At 44.9% G+C, this 15,957-nt stretch overlaps 1 protein-coding gene across 2 annotated transcripts in view; it reads left to right on the top strand.

Annotated features, from left to right (window-relative positions):
- CCDC13 (coiled-coil domain containing 13) overlaps positions 1–15,957 on the top strand; it is a 67,683-nt gene that overhangs the window by 3,150 nt on the left and 48,576 nt on the right. For both annotated transcript variants that reach the window (XM_063602271.1, XM_055109726.1), the window contains exons 2-3: positions 11,782–12,008; positions 12,915–13,063. In XM_063602271.1, the coding sequence (XP_063458341.1) occupies positions 11,788–12,008; positions 12,915–13,063 (370 nt within the window). In that variant the 5' untranslated portion in view covers positions 11,782–11,787. The remainder of the gene's footprint in view (positions 1–11,781; positions 12,009–12,914; positions 13,064–15,957) is intronic.

The raw sequence follows: 15,957 nt of genomic DNA, 5'->3' as shown, positions 1-15,957 counted from the left end.
AAGTCCCCACTAGACTCAGGAGCCCAGCTAGCTTCACCCAGTGGATCCTGCACCAGGGCCCCAGGTGGAGGTGCCGGCCAGTCCCGCTGTGTGCCCGCACTCCTCAGCCCTTGGGCGGTTGATGGGACCAGGCGCTGCAGAGCAGGGGGTGGCGCTCGTTGGGGAGGCTGGGGCGCGCAGGAGCCCACGGTAGCAGGGGGAGGCTCAGGCATGGCGAGCTGTGGGTCCCCAGCCCTGTCCCACGGGGAGGCAGCTAAGGCCCCGCGAGAAATTGAGCACAGCAGCTGCTGGCCCAGGTGCTAAGCCCCTCACTGCCAGGGGCTTGCGGCCAGCCGGCTGCTTGGAGTGTGGGCCTGCGGAGCCCACGCCCACCCAGAACTCTCACTGGCCGGCAAGCGCTGCACGTAGCCCCAGTTCTCACCGGCGCCTCTCACTCCACACCTGCCTGTAAGCTGAGGGAGCCAGCTCCGGCCTTGGCCAGCCCAGAGAGGGTCTCCCACAGTGCAGCAGCAGGCTGAAGGGCTCCTCAAGTGCCGCCAGAGTGGGCGCCAAGGCCGAGGAGGCGCCCAGAGTGAGCGAGGGCTGCGAGGGCTGCCAGCACGCTGTCACCTCTCACTATGAACATTTCATGTGCAGGTTTTTGTGTGGATATATTGTTAAACTCATTTAGGTAAATATGATCACTGGATCATATGGCAAGACTATGTTTAGCTTTGAAAAAGACTACCCAATTGTCTTGCAAAGTGGCTTTTCCATTTTGCATCCCCACCAGCAATAAATAGAAATTCTTGTTGCTTCACATTCTTGCCATCATTTGATGTTGTCAATGTTTTGGATTCTAGCCATTCTAATAGGTATGTAATGGTATCTCATTTTTGTTTTAATTTGCAATTTCCTGATTACATATGATGCTGAACATCTTTTCATATGTCTATTTGCCATCCATATTTCTTTTTTGTTGAGGAGTTTGTTCAGATCTTTTGCCCACTTTTCTTTTTTTTCTTTTTTTGAAATGGCGTTTCACTCTTGTTGCCCAGACTGGAGTGCAATGGCATGATCTCGGCTCACTGCAACCTCCACCTCCCAGGTTCAAGCAATTCTCCTGCCTCAGCCTCCTGAGTAGCTGGGATTACAGGCTCCTGCCACCACGCCCAGCTAATTTTTATATTTTTAGTCGACACAGGGTTTAACCATGTTGGCCAGACTGGTCTGGAACTCCCAACCTCAGGTGATCCACCCACCTCAGCCTCCCAAAGTGCTGGGATTACAGGCATGAGCCACCATGCCCGGCCTTGCCCACTTTTTAACTGGGGTATTTTCTTATTATTAAGTTATCAGAATTCTTTGTATATGTTGGATGTAGTCCTTTGTCAAATATGTGTCTGGCAGGTTTTCTTCCACTCTCTATGGCTTCTCTTTTCTTTCATTTTCTTGTTTTTATTTTTTTTATTTTTTGAGTCTTTCTCTGTAGCCCAGGCTGGAGTGCAGTGGAGTGATCTCAGCTTACTGCAACCTCCACCTCCCGGGTTCAAGCGATTCTCCTGCCTCAGCCTTCCGAGTAGCTGGGACTGCAGGTGCACACCAACATGCCCAGCTAATTTTTGTATTTTCAGTAGAGACAGGGTTTCACCATGTTGGCCAGGCTGGTCTCAAACTCCTGACCTCAGGTGATCCGCCTGCCTCAGCCTCCTAAAGTGCTGGGATTACAGGCATGAGCCACCATTCCCGGCCTCTTTTCATTTTCTTAACAGTATCTTTCACAGAGTAGAAGTTTATAATTTTAATGAAGTTGAATTTATCAATTTTTTTTGTTTCATGTATCATGCTTTTGGTATTATATATGAAAACTCATAGCCAAACCCAAGGTCAGCTAGATTTTCTCCTGTATTACCTTCTAGAAGTTTTGCATTTTACATTTCAGTATATAACCCATTTTGAGTTAATATTTGTGACAGGGATGAGGTCTGTGTCTAGATTCACTTTTTTACATGTGGATATTCGTTGTTCCAGCACCATTGCCTTTGTTTCTTTGTCAAGGATGAGTTGACTCTATTTATGTGGATCTATTTCTGGTCTCTTTATTTGGTTTCATTGATTCATTTGTCTGTTTCTTCACCAATACCACACTGTCTTAATTACTATCATTTTATAGTAAGTCTTTTTTTTTTTTTGAGATGGAGTTTTGCTCCTGTTGGCCAGGCTGGAGTGCAATGGCACGATCTCAGCTCACTGCAACCTCTGCCTCCTGGGTTCAAGCAATTCTCCTGCCTCAGCCTCCCAGGTAGCTGGGATTACAGGTGCCCACCACCACACCTGGCAATTTTTGTATTTTTAGTAGAGACGGGGTTTTACCACATTTGCCAGGGTGGTCTTGAACTCCTGACCTCAGGTGATCCACCCACCCGCCTCGGCCTCCCAAAGTGCTGGGATTACAGGTGTGAGCCACCACGCCTAGCCTAGTAAGTCTTAAGGTCAGGTAGTGTCAGTTTTCCACCTTTGTTCTTTTTTAATATTGTGTTGGATATTCTGGATCTTTTGCCTCTCCACATAAACTTTGGAATCAATTTGTCGATATCCATACAGTAATTTGCTGGGATTTCTTTATTGCAATTGCATTGAATCTATAGATCAAGTTGGGAAGAACTGACATCTTAACAATATTCATTCTTCCTATTCATGTGCATGAGATAACTATTTGTTTAGTTCTTGATTTTATCAGAGTTTTATAGTTTATAGTCTTTTCCCAGAGTTTTATATTTCTCCTAATATAGATCTTACACATATTTTGTAAGATTCATACCTAAGTATTTCAATGTTTGTGTTAATATAAATGGCATTGCATTTTTAACTTGAGCTTTCCGTTGCTTATTGCTAGTATGTGGGAAAACATTTGACTTCTGTATATTAACCTTACTTCTTGCAACCTTGCTGCAATCACTTATAAGTTCCAGGAGTTTTTTTGTTTTTTTTTTTTTAATAGATTCTTTGAGATTTTCTGCATAGACAATCGGTCATCTGCAACCAAGGCAATTTTATTTCTTCCTTTCCAAAATATATATCTTTTATTTCCTTTTCTTGGCTTATTCCATTAGGTAGAACTTCTAGTATGATGTTGAAAGAGAGTAGAGAGAAGGGACATCTTGCCATGTTCCCAGTCTTAGGGGTAAAGCGTGTAGTTTCTCACTGCTAAGTATGATGGTAGCTGTATGTTTTTTGTAGATGTTCTTAATCAAATTGAAGAAGTTCCCCTCTATTCCTAGTTTACTTAGAGCTTTTATCATGAATGAGCATTGGATTTTGTCAAATGCTTTTTCTGTGTCTACTAATATGATTGTGTGACTTTTCTCCTTTAGCCTGTTGATGTGATAGGTTTATGTTAATTGATTTTCTAATGTTAAACCAGCCTTGCATACCTAAAGTAACTCCTATTTGGTCATGTGGTATAATTTTTCAAATACATCATTGGATTCAATTTGCTAATATTCTTGGAGAGGAAGTTTGTTTGTTTTTGTTTTTTTTTTTCTTTGAGACAGGATCTCGCTCTTTTCCCCAGTCTGGAGTGCAGTGATGCAATCATGGCTCACTGCAGTGAGAGGAAGATCTGAGAATTACCTCCCCTCCTTTCACTTGACTGGCCCATCAAACTCTTTCTTTGCTGCAAAACTCGCTGTTTTCAGTGCATTGGTTTTCTGAACAGCAGGCAAGATGAACCCATCAGGCTGTTACTTGCTTCCAGCTGTCTCTTCTTCCTCTTCCCTCTCCTTCCCTCTCTCCCACCTCCTCACTCTACACCTTCTCCTCATGCTGCTTTGTTCATACTCTAGGTCTCAACTACCTGAGGCTCCAGCTCAGACTTCCCTTCTGAACCCCAGACCCACCCAGCATCTCAGCCAGCCAGCTGCCCACCCAGCATCTCAAAGTCCACCACCTTGTCTGCAGCGTGGAAAACTGCTCCTCTGTCAGGGCCTGCTATCTCCCCAGTCACTCAAACCCAAACCGCCTAGGTTTCTCCCCTCTCCTTCTCTGCATAGTTGCCTTCAGTCCCTTCCATTTGGCAGCAATTCCTGTTCCCCCTCCTCCATCTCCACTGCTGCAGTTTTGATTTAGGCCCACATGGCTTCCCAGAGACCCCCTCCTAGCTAGGCCCTTTGCCTCCAGCTCTGCAGAAGGCAAAGCTGATCCTGTGTGCACCCTCTGAACATCTCCAGCGCCTCAGGATAAAGTCCAGGCTCCTTAGCTGGGCAGATCAGACCCTTCTTCTGGTGCCTCCCCAAATGTGCCCTGCCCTCTGGCCATTCTGAACCTTTCATAGTTCCCCACACTCATCACATTCTCTGCACATGCTGTTCTGGCAGGAGAGCCCGTTGCCCCCCACTCAGGCACCGTCCCTTCCCCACCCAGGTGAATTTCTTCTGCATTCAGCTTCAAATTGACTGAGATGCCTGCCTCTCCTGCAGCTTCTCTCTCCCCAGACAGCCTCTCAGAGTGCTTAACACCTCTCATTCTCAAACCAGCTGAACGTTAGGCTCACCTGGGAAGCTTTAAAAATACAAAAATGTTAGCTGGGCGTAGTGGTGCACGCCTGTAGTCCCAGCTACTCGGGAGGCTGAGGCAGGAGAATCGCTTGAACCCGGGAGATGGAGGTTGCTGTGAGCCGAGATCGTGCCATTGCACTCCAGCCTGGGCAACAAGAGTGAAACTCCATCTCAAAAAAATAAAAATAAAAATAGACACCCTGGCCACAGCCCAGATAATTAATTTCAAATCTCCACTGGCCTCATGAATAGCACAGATTAGATACTAATACTCTGGGGGCCGGTCTGGACCACAGGTGTCCTCTCAGTGCAGGCATTACTGTCTATCCCAGAGGCTTCGTTGGGCCAAGAGCACCACTTTTCATACAGTGATAATGATAATTATTTCCATGCATTCTTCCACTTAATCTCACAAACTCCCTGTGAAGTTCGTAAGTATCAGAGTCCCATTTTACAAATGGGAAATGAAAGCAAAGAGGTTAAGTAATTTGCCTGGGGCACAGTGTACATTCAATGAGTACCAGTTCCTCAGTGACTTCAAGTGCAAATTGGGAGTGGAAAAGGAGAAAAGCTTTACAAGTTACTGTGTTCATTCATTCAGTGACAATTCTACAAATGACAGTTGAAGGCCTGTTCTGGGCAAGATGTTGAGATTTAGCAAATGAATAAGGTATTAGGACCCCTGCCCTTAAGAGGTCTCTTTGTAAAGGGAAGTAATGTAAATAAAATAATAGATAATTATAATACACTGAGGTTAAGTTTAGTGATCAAGGGGTGCCCTAGGGATTCTGGGAGTCCACAGAGTGCCCTGAGGGGAATCCTAGAGGCTAACTGGGAGTTAGTGGGAAGGTAAAGGGCTGAGATGGGGAGGCCTGGGAGGAAGGCCTCCCAGGTAGAGGAGTGGCTGAAGCCAGCCTCTGAGATGCCACTGGGCTTAATCCACAGCAGGAGCCACAAACCCAAAACATCTGCTGTGGCTGATGGGAAATAAAAGTGAATCCAGCAGGTTTAAGAGAAAGAACAACATTTATGTGCAGTGATAATGGGCAGCTGATGTGCCAGCTGCAGCATCTGGAAGTGGCAGGGACAGTGGTTTAATGGAAAGAACCTATTATGCACCAAAGGAACTCTCTGCATAGCAGCTGCTGTCCGTGTGGGACGATGGGCCCAGCATTGCCAGATCTGTAAACTTTTATAAAAGAAGCTGGACTATGGGCCCAGCATTGCCAGATCTGTAAACTTTTATAAAAGAAGCTGGTGTAAACTAAACATAAAATTCAGAGGCCCCCCATCCATCTGAATGGACTTCCTTCTCAGCCAGGGCACTCCAAAGTTAACCTGAAAGACCAGTTCAGGCCTTGATGGGAAGCAAGGGTTGGACACGCCTCATTATGCCCTCCTCCCTTTTGGAATTCAGGAAAAGTTGACCAACACTTAACATCAACACAGACCTTAAGTCTGATAAGAAACATTTACAATCTATTCTCTCTGAAGCCTGCTACCTGGAGGCTTCATTTGCATGATCAAAACTTTTATCTCTTTTATTCTAACCCAGACATTCCTTTCTATTTATAGTAACTCTTTTAACCAATTACCAATCAGAAAAATTTTAAATCTACTTATCACCTGGAAGCTCCCCCCTCCCAACCTTGGAGTTGTCCTGCTTTTCTGGACCAAATCGGTATATATCTTAAATGTATTTGATTGATGTCTCAGGTCTGCCTGAAATGTATAAAACCAAGCTGTGCCCTGACCACCTTGGGCACGTGGTCTCAGGATCTCCTGAGGGCTGTGTCACAGGCCATGATCACTCACATTTGGCTCAGAATAAATCTCTTCAGACTGGGTGCAGTGGCTCACACCTGTGATCCCAGCACTTTGGGAGGCTGAGGCGGGTGGATCACTTGAGATCAGGAGTTCAAGACCAGCCTGGCCAACATGGTGAAACCATGTCTCTACAAAAACATACAAAAATTATCTGGGTGTGGTGGTGCATGCCTGTAGTCCCAGCAACTCAGAAGGCTGAGGCAGGAGAATTGCTTGAGCCCAGGAGGCGGAGGTTGCAGTGAGCCAAGATTGTGCCACTGCACTCCAGCCTGGGTGACAGAGCGAGATTTCGTCTAAAAAAAAAAAAAAAAAAAAAAAAAAAAGTACATCTCTTCAAATATTTTACAGAGTTTGACTGTTTTTGTTGACACTGGAAATCTGATATTGAAACTACAATTCTTTGAATGTTGGCAACAAATTCAAATCCTAACATAGTGTTCTGTAAGAGCCAAACAAAAATGTCTGTGGGATGTGTTAAACTAACTGTAGCCTAAAGCTGCCTTCTTATATATTCTAAGTTCAGCCTAAAGGTTTCTCTGTACGTAGTAAACTGTAACCTGACTAGGAATTTAAACAGACTGCAATCTACTCTTGTACCAGTCACAGAGTTTCAGCCAATCACAGGCAGCCAGCTATTCAAATTGTATTCAAAAAAGGCAAACAGCCAGCTGTAATCAGTCTAGCTGTTTCTGTACCTCACTTGCGCTTTCTGTTCATCACTTTCCTTTTTCTGTTCATAAATCTTTTTTGACTAGGTGGCAGCCCTGGAGTCACTCTGAATCTGTTCTGGTTCTGGGGGCTGCTAGATTTGTGAATCATTCTTTGCTCAGTTGAATTCTGTTAAATTTGATTTGTTTAAAGTTTTTCTTTTTTTATTTTGGAGACAGGGTCTGACTGTCACCCAGGTTAGAGTGCAGTGGCGCGATCACAGCTCATTGTAGTCTCAACCTCCTGGGCTCAAGCTATGCTTCCACCTTGGCCTTCCAAAGTGCTGGGATTACAGGTGTGAGCCATCATGCCTGGCCTAACGTTTATCTTTTAACAAAGGATATAGCCTTTGGGCCAGCTATTATACTCACATGTATTGTTTATTACAATGAAAGAATACGGGTCAAAATCAGCAAAGAGACACATAGGGCAGAGTCCAGGAGACACCAGGTGCAAGCTTCCAGTTGTCTTCTCCCAGTGGAGTCATGTTGACAGTACTTACTTCTCCCAGAAACAATTCGTGGCAACTTACATGGAGTACTGCCAGCCAGGGAAGCTCCCCTGAGTCTTGGTGTCCAGGGTTTTTATTAGGAGATGGTTACGTAGGTACAGTTGACCTTAGTCACTCGGTCTCCAGCCCCCTCCAGCCTACCCCGCACCTGGCAATGAATCACATTGTTAATTAACATGGACTGGAATGGCCCAAGGTCCCCAGGTGAAGAAAAACACTCTCATCAGGAAGGATGGTCCAAGGGCTCAGAGATTCTCTCTTAGGAGCGGGTCAAAGGCCAAACATGTTTTTTGGAATGTGCGGGTGTGCACAATACAGGTTTTCTGAGTTAATTCTTTATAGTTCCTCTTACTGGGCAGAGCTGCCTGGTAAGGAATTTCAACATAACACCAGCTTCTGCTTTTGTTTGACCTTTGCCAAACCCTGGGCTCAGCCCACAGCACATTAAAACCAGCTGGGCAGCAGTTAAACCATCCCATGCTTGGTCTCCACTCCAGACTAATTTAAATCAGATTCTCTAGGGGTGGGCCTGGTTATCAGCATTTTTAGATTGTATCCTGGGGATTTGGTATTGAAGCAAGTTTAAGAGTAACTGGGTACAGGCTCTGGGACCACCCCTGTGTGTGAGATGGAGATAAGTATATTAAGAAGGTACAGATAGAGCAGTTGAAGCTGTTTGGGTAGGTAGAGTATTCCTCCTGGCGGGTCAGAAAAGGACCATGGTATTCATGCTGGGTGTAGGAGGACCAGCAAGATTTAGGCCTTGAGGGGAGAAGGAGGTATAGGAACAGAGGAGCATGTCAACACAACTAGCTAGAAGTTAGCATTATGAAAGGGAAAACAGGCTAGAAGGACACAGAGGCCAAATCCAAAGCGCTTAATGCCATTGGACTTGGCTTTGTGGCTAAGGGGCATCTGCTGAAGCTTTTTGCACAGGAGTCTGTCAGGCTCAGAGCTGTGGTTTAGAGAAACTTGTCCCTCAGCAAATGTTATTCATTTGTTCAGCAAGTATTCATTCCATGCCTGCCATATACCAGGCCCTGCTACAGGCACTGAGGATACAGCAATGAACAACACAGTGCCTGCCATTGTGAAGCTGGTGGGGAGGGAGAGAGGCAGTCAACAAGTAAACAAATCAAAATATAATGTGTCAGATGACTCTCAGTGCCATGGAGGAAGACAAAACAGGGCAAGGGCATGGGGAGCAAGGGCAGGGATGCCTTCTACAATAGGATATGAGGAGACCTCTGTGATAAGGTGACATTTGAGAGGAAGTAGGTAAGGTAGATGTCTGGGGGAAGGACATTCCTGGAGAGGTAACAGCAAGTGCAGATACCCCAAGGTGGTTATGAGCCTGGTATCAGTGGGAATGGAGACATGGGGGCAGATTTTAGGACATTTATGGAAAATAAACAAGATTTATGATTAATTGGATGATAGGTAGATGATGTGGCTTGAGGTTGGTTTAAGGCAGGGATGCTTACCACTGGCTACACTTTAAAATCGTGAGGGGAGCATTTAATAATTCCAGTGTCTGTGCTCTATTATTTCATTTATGTGAAGTTCAAACAGACAAAGTATCAAGAATGTACAAGAAACTGATCATTCAGTAACAGTGAGTGATTGTATTGTGACTGTAAATTGTATTGTCTAATACAATTTAAAAATGGGCAAAAAATGTGAATAGACACATCACAAAAGAAGATATACACATGGTCAACAAGCACATGAAAAGATGCTCAACATAACTAGTCAACAGAGAAATACAAATTAAAACCACATTGAGATACCATTTTATTTTTATTTTATTTTAATTAATTAATTAATTTATATTTTATTTATTTATTTATTTTGAGACAGAGTCTTGCTCTGTCACCCAGGTTGGAATGCAATGGCGCAATCTTGGCTCACTGCAACCTCGGCCAGGCTGGAGTGCCATGGCGCAATCTTGGCTCACTGCAACCTCGCCCAGGCTGGAGTGCAATGGCTCAATCTTGACTCACTGCAACCTCTGCCTCCCAGGTTCAAGTGATTCTCCTGCCGTAGCCTCCTGAGTAACTGGGATTACAGGCCTGTATCACCACACCCAGCTAATTTTTGTATTTTTAGTAGAGATGGGGTTTCTCCATTTTGGCCAGACTGGTCTCAAACTTCTGACCTCAGGTGATCCACCCACCTCAGCCTCTCAAAGTGTTGGGATTACAGGCATGAGCCACTGTGCCCTGCCTATTTATTTATTTATTTATTTATTTATTTTGAGACAAGAGTTTTGCTCTTGTTGCCCAGGCTGGAGTGCAATGGCATGATCTCAGCTCACTGCAACCTCTGCCTCCTGGGTTCAAGCAGTTCTCCTGACTCAACCTCCCGAGTAGCAGGGATTACAGGCACATGTCACCACACCTGGCTAATTTTGTATTTTTAGTAGAGATGGGGTTTCATCATGTTGGTCAGGCTAGTCTCGAATTCCTGACCTCAGGTTATCCACCCACCTCGGCCTCCTAGAGGGATGGGATTACAGGGATGAGCCACCATGCCCGGCTGAGATACCATTTTACATACTAATGAGAAAGTCTAAAATTTAGACTGACCAGCCTAAATGCTGATGAGGATGGCACAACTGGGACTCCCATTGCTAGTAAGAATGTAAAATGGTACAACCACTCTGGCAAACAGTTTAGCAGTTTCTTATGAAGTTAAACATAAATTTACCATATAAGCCAGAATTTTCACTTCTACGTATTTACCCAAGAGAAATAAAAACATACATTCACACAAATACCTTCTTATACATGAATGTTCATAACGGCTTTATTCATAATAGCCAAAACTGGAAACAGCTCAGATGTCCAATAACAAGTGAATGTATAATCAAATTCTTGTTTAAACAATGTAATATTACTCAGTAATAAAAACGAATGAGCTTATAATGTGTGCAATGACATTGATGAATCTCAAAAAGGTAATGGTGAGCAAAAAATAAGCCAGACACAAAAGGCTAACGACTGTATGATTCTAGTTATATGAAATTCCAGAAAAGGCAAAACTGTAGTGAACAAAAGCAGACCAGAGTTTGCCTGGGATTGGGATTGGGATTGGCTGGAAATTGACTGCAAAAGGGCACAAAGGAGGATTCTGGGGTGATGAAAATGTTCTTTCACGATGGTGGAGATGGTTTACACAAGTGAATATATTTGTCAAAACTCATTTGTACACATAAAATTTGTGTTTTTTTTTTTTTTTTTTTGGAGACAGGGTCTCACTGTTATTCACAATGGAATATAGTGGCACAATCATGGCTCACTGCAGCCTCCACTTCCTGGGCTCAAGCGATCTTGCCACCTCAGCCTCCTAAGTAGCTGGGACTACAGGCATGCACCACCACAACCAATTTTTTGTAGAGATGGGGTTTTGCCATATTATCCAGGCTGGTCTCAAACTCCTGGTCTCAAGCAGTCTACTCACCTTGGCCTCCCAAAGTGCTGTGATTGCAAGGCGTGAGCCACTGCACCCAACCTGGTGGATTTTATTGTACATAAATTATTCTTTGATAGACTGACTAAAAAGAAACCAGACAAAATTAATCTTAGGTGGTAGCAGTCAGAATAATGGTTACCTTGGGGGATGATTCACTGGAAGGGGCACAAAGTAGCCTGCTCAGGGACCGTAAGTGCCCTGTACCTTGATCTGGGTGGTCACCACCGAGGTATATGTCTATGGAAAGATTCACTGAGCCGTATGGTCAGGATTTATGTACTTTATTGCATGTGAATTATACCTGAATTTAAAAAGAAAAAGAAGAAATGATGGCCAAGCCCTGTTCCTAGAAACTGGGATTTAGCTGGTCTGGAAATGGTCCCAGGCATTGTTATTTAGGAGTTCCTAGGGGATTTCAATGTTCAACCAGAGTTGAGAACCATTGATTTAAGGGACAGGCAAGAGTCAAGTGTTGAGTCTGAGTGATGGAGACTATTCTGATGCCATGTGCAATCTGGTGGCATGTTCAGGAACTGGGGAGGATGCTCAGTTCAACCTTGGGTTTCTAGTGATCTGAGGTGAGGGTGGAGCTTCCAAGCTTCTGCGTGGACATACATGCAACGCAAAGCAGTAAACTCCAAGGCTGGGGCTGCAGACAGGGCGGACTGTGTGCTGAGTGCTCGGTGTGGAGTTTGCTTCAGCTGAGGCTTCTTTTCTGATGCCTAGGGCAGGATGGCAGCAGATGAAAGCTCACAGAACACTTTGCGGCTCCAGTTCAAGGCAATGCAGGAGATGCAGCACAAACGGTTACAGAAGCAGATGGAGAAAAAGAGGGAAAAAGAACTGAGCCTCAAAAGCAGAGCTGACGACCAAGAGGAGCCCTTGGAGGTTTCAGATGGCCTCAGCCTTCTCCACGCAGGGGAGCCAAACTCGAAAAATAGCTTTGAGAAGAGGTAAATGCAAGTTTGAAATCTCTCAGGGGTGTGTGTGTGTGTGTGTGTGTGTGTGTGTACCACCGGAGCTATAGCAAAACTTGTAAAGTGCAGCTAAAGTGATAGAAGGAAGCTTAGAGCCTTAATTATAGCTGCATTTAACAAGTTTTGATACAGCTTCTGTGGTCAATCCATTCTAAATGCTTTATAATACATATTATGATTTCTTCTTAACCCATAAATAATTTAGGAGTATAGGGTGTTTTTCAAGTTCCAAGCATATGATGAGTTTTGGGTTTTCTTGTTTTATTTCTATTTTTTATTATTGATTTCTAAAACAGTCACTTGCCATTAGAGAAAATAGTCTGTATAATGTTATTATTTAGAATTTGCTAAGATTCCCTTTATAGCCTATAATACTTTTTTTTAAGAGACAGAGTCTTGTACTGTCACCCGGGCTGGAATGCAGGATGATAGCTCACTGCAGCCTCAAGCTCCTGGGTTCAAGCAATCCTTCCACCTCAGCTTCTAGAGTCACTGGGATTACACATGTACACCACCATGCCTGGCTAATTTTGTTTTCTTTTATTTTTAGAGACAGGGTCTTTCTTTGTTGCCTAGGCTAGTCACAAACTCCTGCCTTGGCTTCCCAAAGTGCTGGGATTAGAGGCATGAGCCACCACACCCAGCCCTGTAATATATTTTTATGCATGTTCCATGGATGCTTAAAAGAAATATGAATTATGAGTGGGTTTTTTTATAACTCCCTATTTAAGCCAGCTAATGAACGACATTGAAATCTTTCTTCTTTCACGTCAGTGTGTCTGCATCTGCGTGTCCATCTGTCCACCTAGGCAGTGGAGGCCTGACCCCTGCTCACCAGGGCCTTTGCCTTGGAGGAGCATTAATTCTGCCTTTGCCTTGTAGGGTGCTTGAAGATGAGATTGAACACCTTCGAAATGAGCTCAGGGAAACGGTGGACGAGAACGGGCGATTGTATAAGCTGCTGAAGGAAAGGGACTTTGAAATCAAACACCTCAAAAAGAAAATAGAAGAGGACAGATTTGCCTTCACAGGTAGCTCCACCATTGTTGTGATAGTCCTTGCCCTGCAGTCCAGGGACTTCAGATAGGGCAGACAGCAGGTTCCAGAGAGCAGATTCCCAAGAGAGTGCCAAGGGTCAGTTGTGATCAAGCTTGTCCAGAGGAGTCCTGGAAGTGAGGGAGAGGGTAGAGGAAAAGAGCAGCCCCAGGGAGGCCAGCCCACCAGAAAATGGGAGCACAGGGAGCAATGAGGGATTTTAAAATGGGCCAGAAGGGCCAGCAGGCAAGCATCATAGACAATGTTGGTGATCCAGCTGGGACTCATGACAAGCGTTCGCCATCATGCTCGCAGCATGTTCAGGGGCTGGCAGGATCCATTTCTCCTTGGTGCACTGGCTCACATGTTATGTTGTGAACATAAAAAAGGCCCAGCAGCCTGCAGTGAGCTATGATCACCCCCACTGCACTGAACCCTGGGCAACAGAGTGAGATCATGTCTTGAAAAAAAAAAAAAAAGCCCCAGTAGAGCCAGGTATGAACTCTACAGCACCTGCTGTTGCTGCTCCAGAAAGGTAGATGAGTCACCTGTTCTAGGAGGATATCATGGGACCCAACCACCAACAATGTGTGGGCTGGGTCTTGGCCCTGTAAGTCTGGGCTAGACCTTAGCTGTGTTGGTGGAGACCTCATGGTGGCCCCATGAGTCTGGTGAGGACCTTGGCTTTGCAGGTCTGGGAATGACCTTTGATCATGGTTGTGAGCTGGACATTGGCTCTGTGGTTATGAGTTTGACTTTCGCCCTGCTGATGTAGTGAGGACTTTGGACTTGATTGTCCTCTGTTATGTATATACCCATTGAGCAATTCCCAGATGGCTAATAAATAAGAAAGTATTATAGATGTCACCAATCACAGAGAGCAACAGGGCTGACTCAGCATCTACCAGACTATCGTCCTTGCCTTTGAGAGTAAATGCGTTTGAGGATAGGTACGTTCATAGGACCAAAGCTCTGGTCAGTCAATGCTGAATTACAAAGCAAGGGGAATTTGGTATCCTAAAGACTCATGGTAGCCTAATGCACCTCCCTCCATTCTTTGACCTTTTCTGTCTGAAACAAAAAACACAAAGCCTGGCTAAGGAAGCCTACACTCAGCCTGGTTACAGATTCAGCTGTGGAAGGGGCCACTTGCACTTTTGCAAGGCTGTAGAGAAGCTGATGGGCTCCAGGGGGAGCAGGAGATACATCTCCACCCAGCAGACCTGGGAAGCAGATCTGGGGTTACTCCCTCTTCCCCAGCCCCTCTCATTGTTAACTGTCTCTTGCAAGCTTTGCCAAAGCCCAGACTTGGTTGTGGCCTCATCTGACTGCCAGCCCTAAGCGTCCCTGAAAACCACTTAAATCCAGTCTTCACTCTGAAGTCACCATTTCTGATTTTCATTCTCACGTTTTGGAGAGAAAATCTGACAAGCCCATTTATGTTTTTAATTTTTTTCTTTTTGAGACAGAGTCTTGCTCTGTTGCCCAGATTGGAGTGCAGTGGCACGATCTTGGCTCACCACAACCTCCACTTCCTGGGTTCAAGTGATTCTCCTGCCTCAGCCTCCTGAGTAGCTGGGATTACAGGTGTGTGCCACCACACCCAGCTAATTTTTGTATTTTTAGTAGAGACAGGGTTTCACCATGTTGGCTAGGCTGGTCTCGAACTGCTGACCTTGTGATCTGCCCGCCTCGGACTCCCAAAGTCCTGGGATTACAGGTGTGAGCCACCGCGACTGGCCTCCATTTATGTTTTTAAACTGTGCTGCAAGTGACAGGCTACTGAGAGTTGATAGATCAGTTTCTTTTGGCTGGATTTTTAGTGATTCCTTTGGGTTTTGTTTGCTTACTATATTTTTTGTATAGTTTTTTAGTGATCTAGTGGTTACAAAATATTTATTACCTTTTCATAGTCTACATAGAACTAATATTTTACCACTTCAAATGGAATGTAGAAACTTTACCACCATTCAGGTCCCTTTACCTCTCCCTTTCTATTGCAGTTTTTATATGTATTATATCTATATATATTGAAAATCCCATCAGTCAATGTTATACTTTTTGCTCAACTATTATACGTATTTTAAAGAACCCAAAGGGAAAACTATTCTATTTAGCCAGATAGTTAGCATTTCTGTGTTTGCCCATCCACTGCCGCCCCCATTTATCAAGGGGTTGCAGCTTCAACAGTAGAGCTTGCCTGGAGACAGGGTTGGGAAAGAATAGGAAAAAAAAATACCCAGAGGATTTTTTCCATTCTGTCTGAGCCCCACTTCCTGCTCTTTGGACTAGAAAGACCTTCTCTTGAACCTCTTTCTGATAGCCAGTTCCAGAATTTGTGCTGATTTGAGTCCTGGGAGGAAACGTACCACTGGACCATTTGTAATTCTAGGTCCGGTTTCCTTCCCCAATATGCTTGCTACCATTTATGTCCGGAACCCTCAGGTAGCTGCTTCACACATCCTATCCAGGGCTTTTGGTTGTATTCAGCAAAAGAGACAGGGTAGAGTGCACTTACTCCATCTTAACCAGAACCAGACCTCTGCTGAAACTGCATTTCTTTAACTGCTAGAGTTCATGATTTTCACAGTGATCCTTTATTATCACCACCCCCGTTACCCTCCTGACACACAACCTATTAAAGGAGCCAGGGAGCAAAGTGTGCCATCTTGGCGCTGAATGGGGCCTGTCTCCCTCTAGATACTCCAGGGCTCCAGGTCTGCTCTGAGCCTTTTCTCTTGGTGTGTCCTTGTCTTCTTCAGCAGACATGAGATTCCAAGGGCAGCTACTCCTAGTTGCCCCACTCACTGCCTCGCCCAGGCTGGCAGGAGCAAGCCTGGGCTGAGGTGATTTGAAAGCCATCAAGTGCCTGTTTGCTTTCCACCAGTTG

Source organism: Pan paniscus, chromosome 2 (genome assembly GCF_029289425.2).
Source record: "Pan paniscus chromosome 2, NHGRI_mPanPan1-v2.0_pri, whole genome shotgun sequence".
Taxonomy (NCBI): Eukaryota; Metazoa; Chordata; class Mammalia; order Primates; family Hominidae; genus Pan; species Pan paniscus.
Note: the sequence above shows the minus strand (reverse complement) of the source record. Positions and strands in the feature narration are given on the sequence as shown.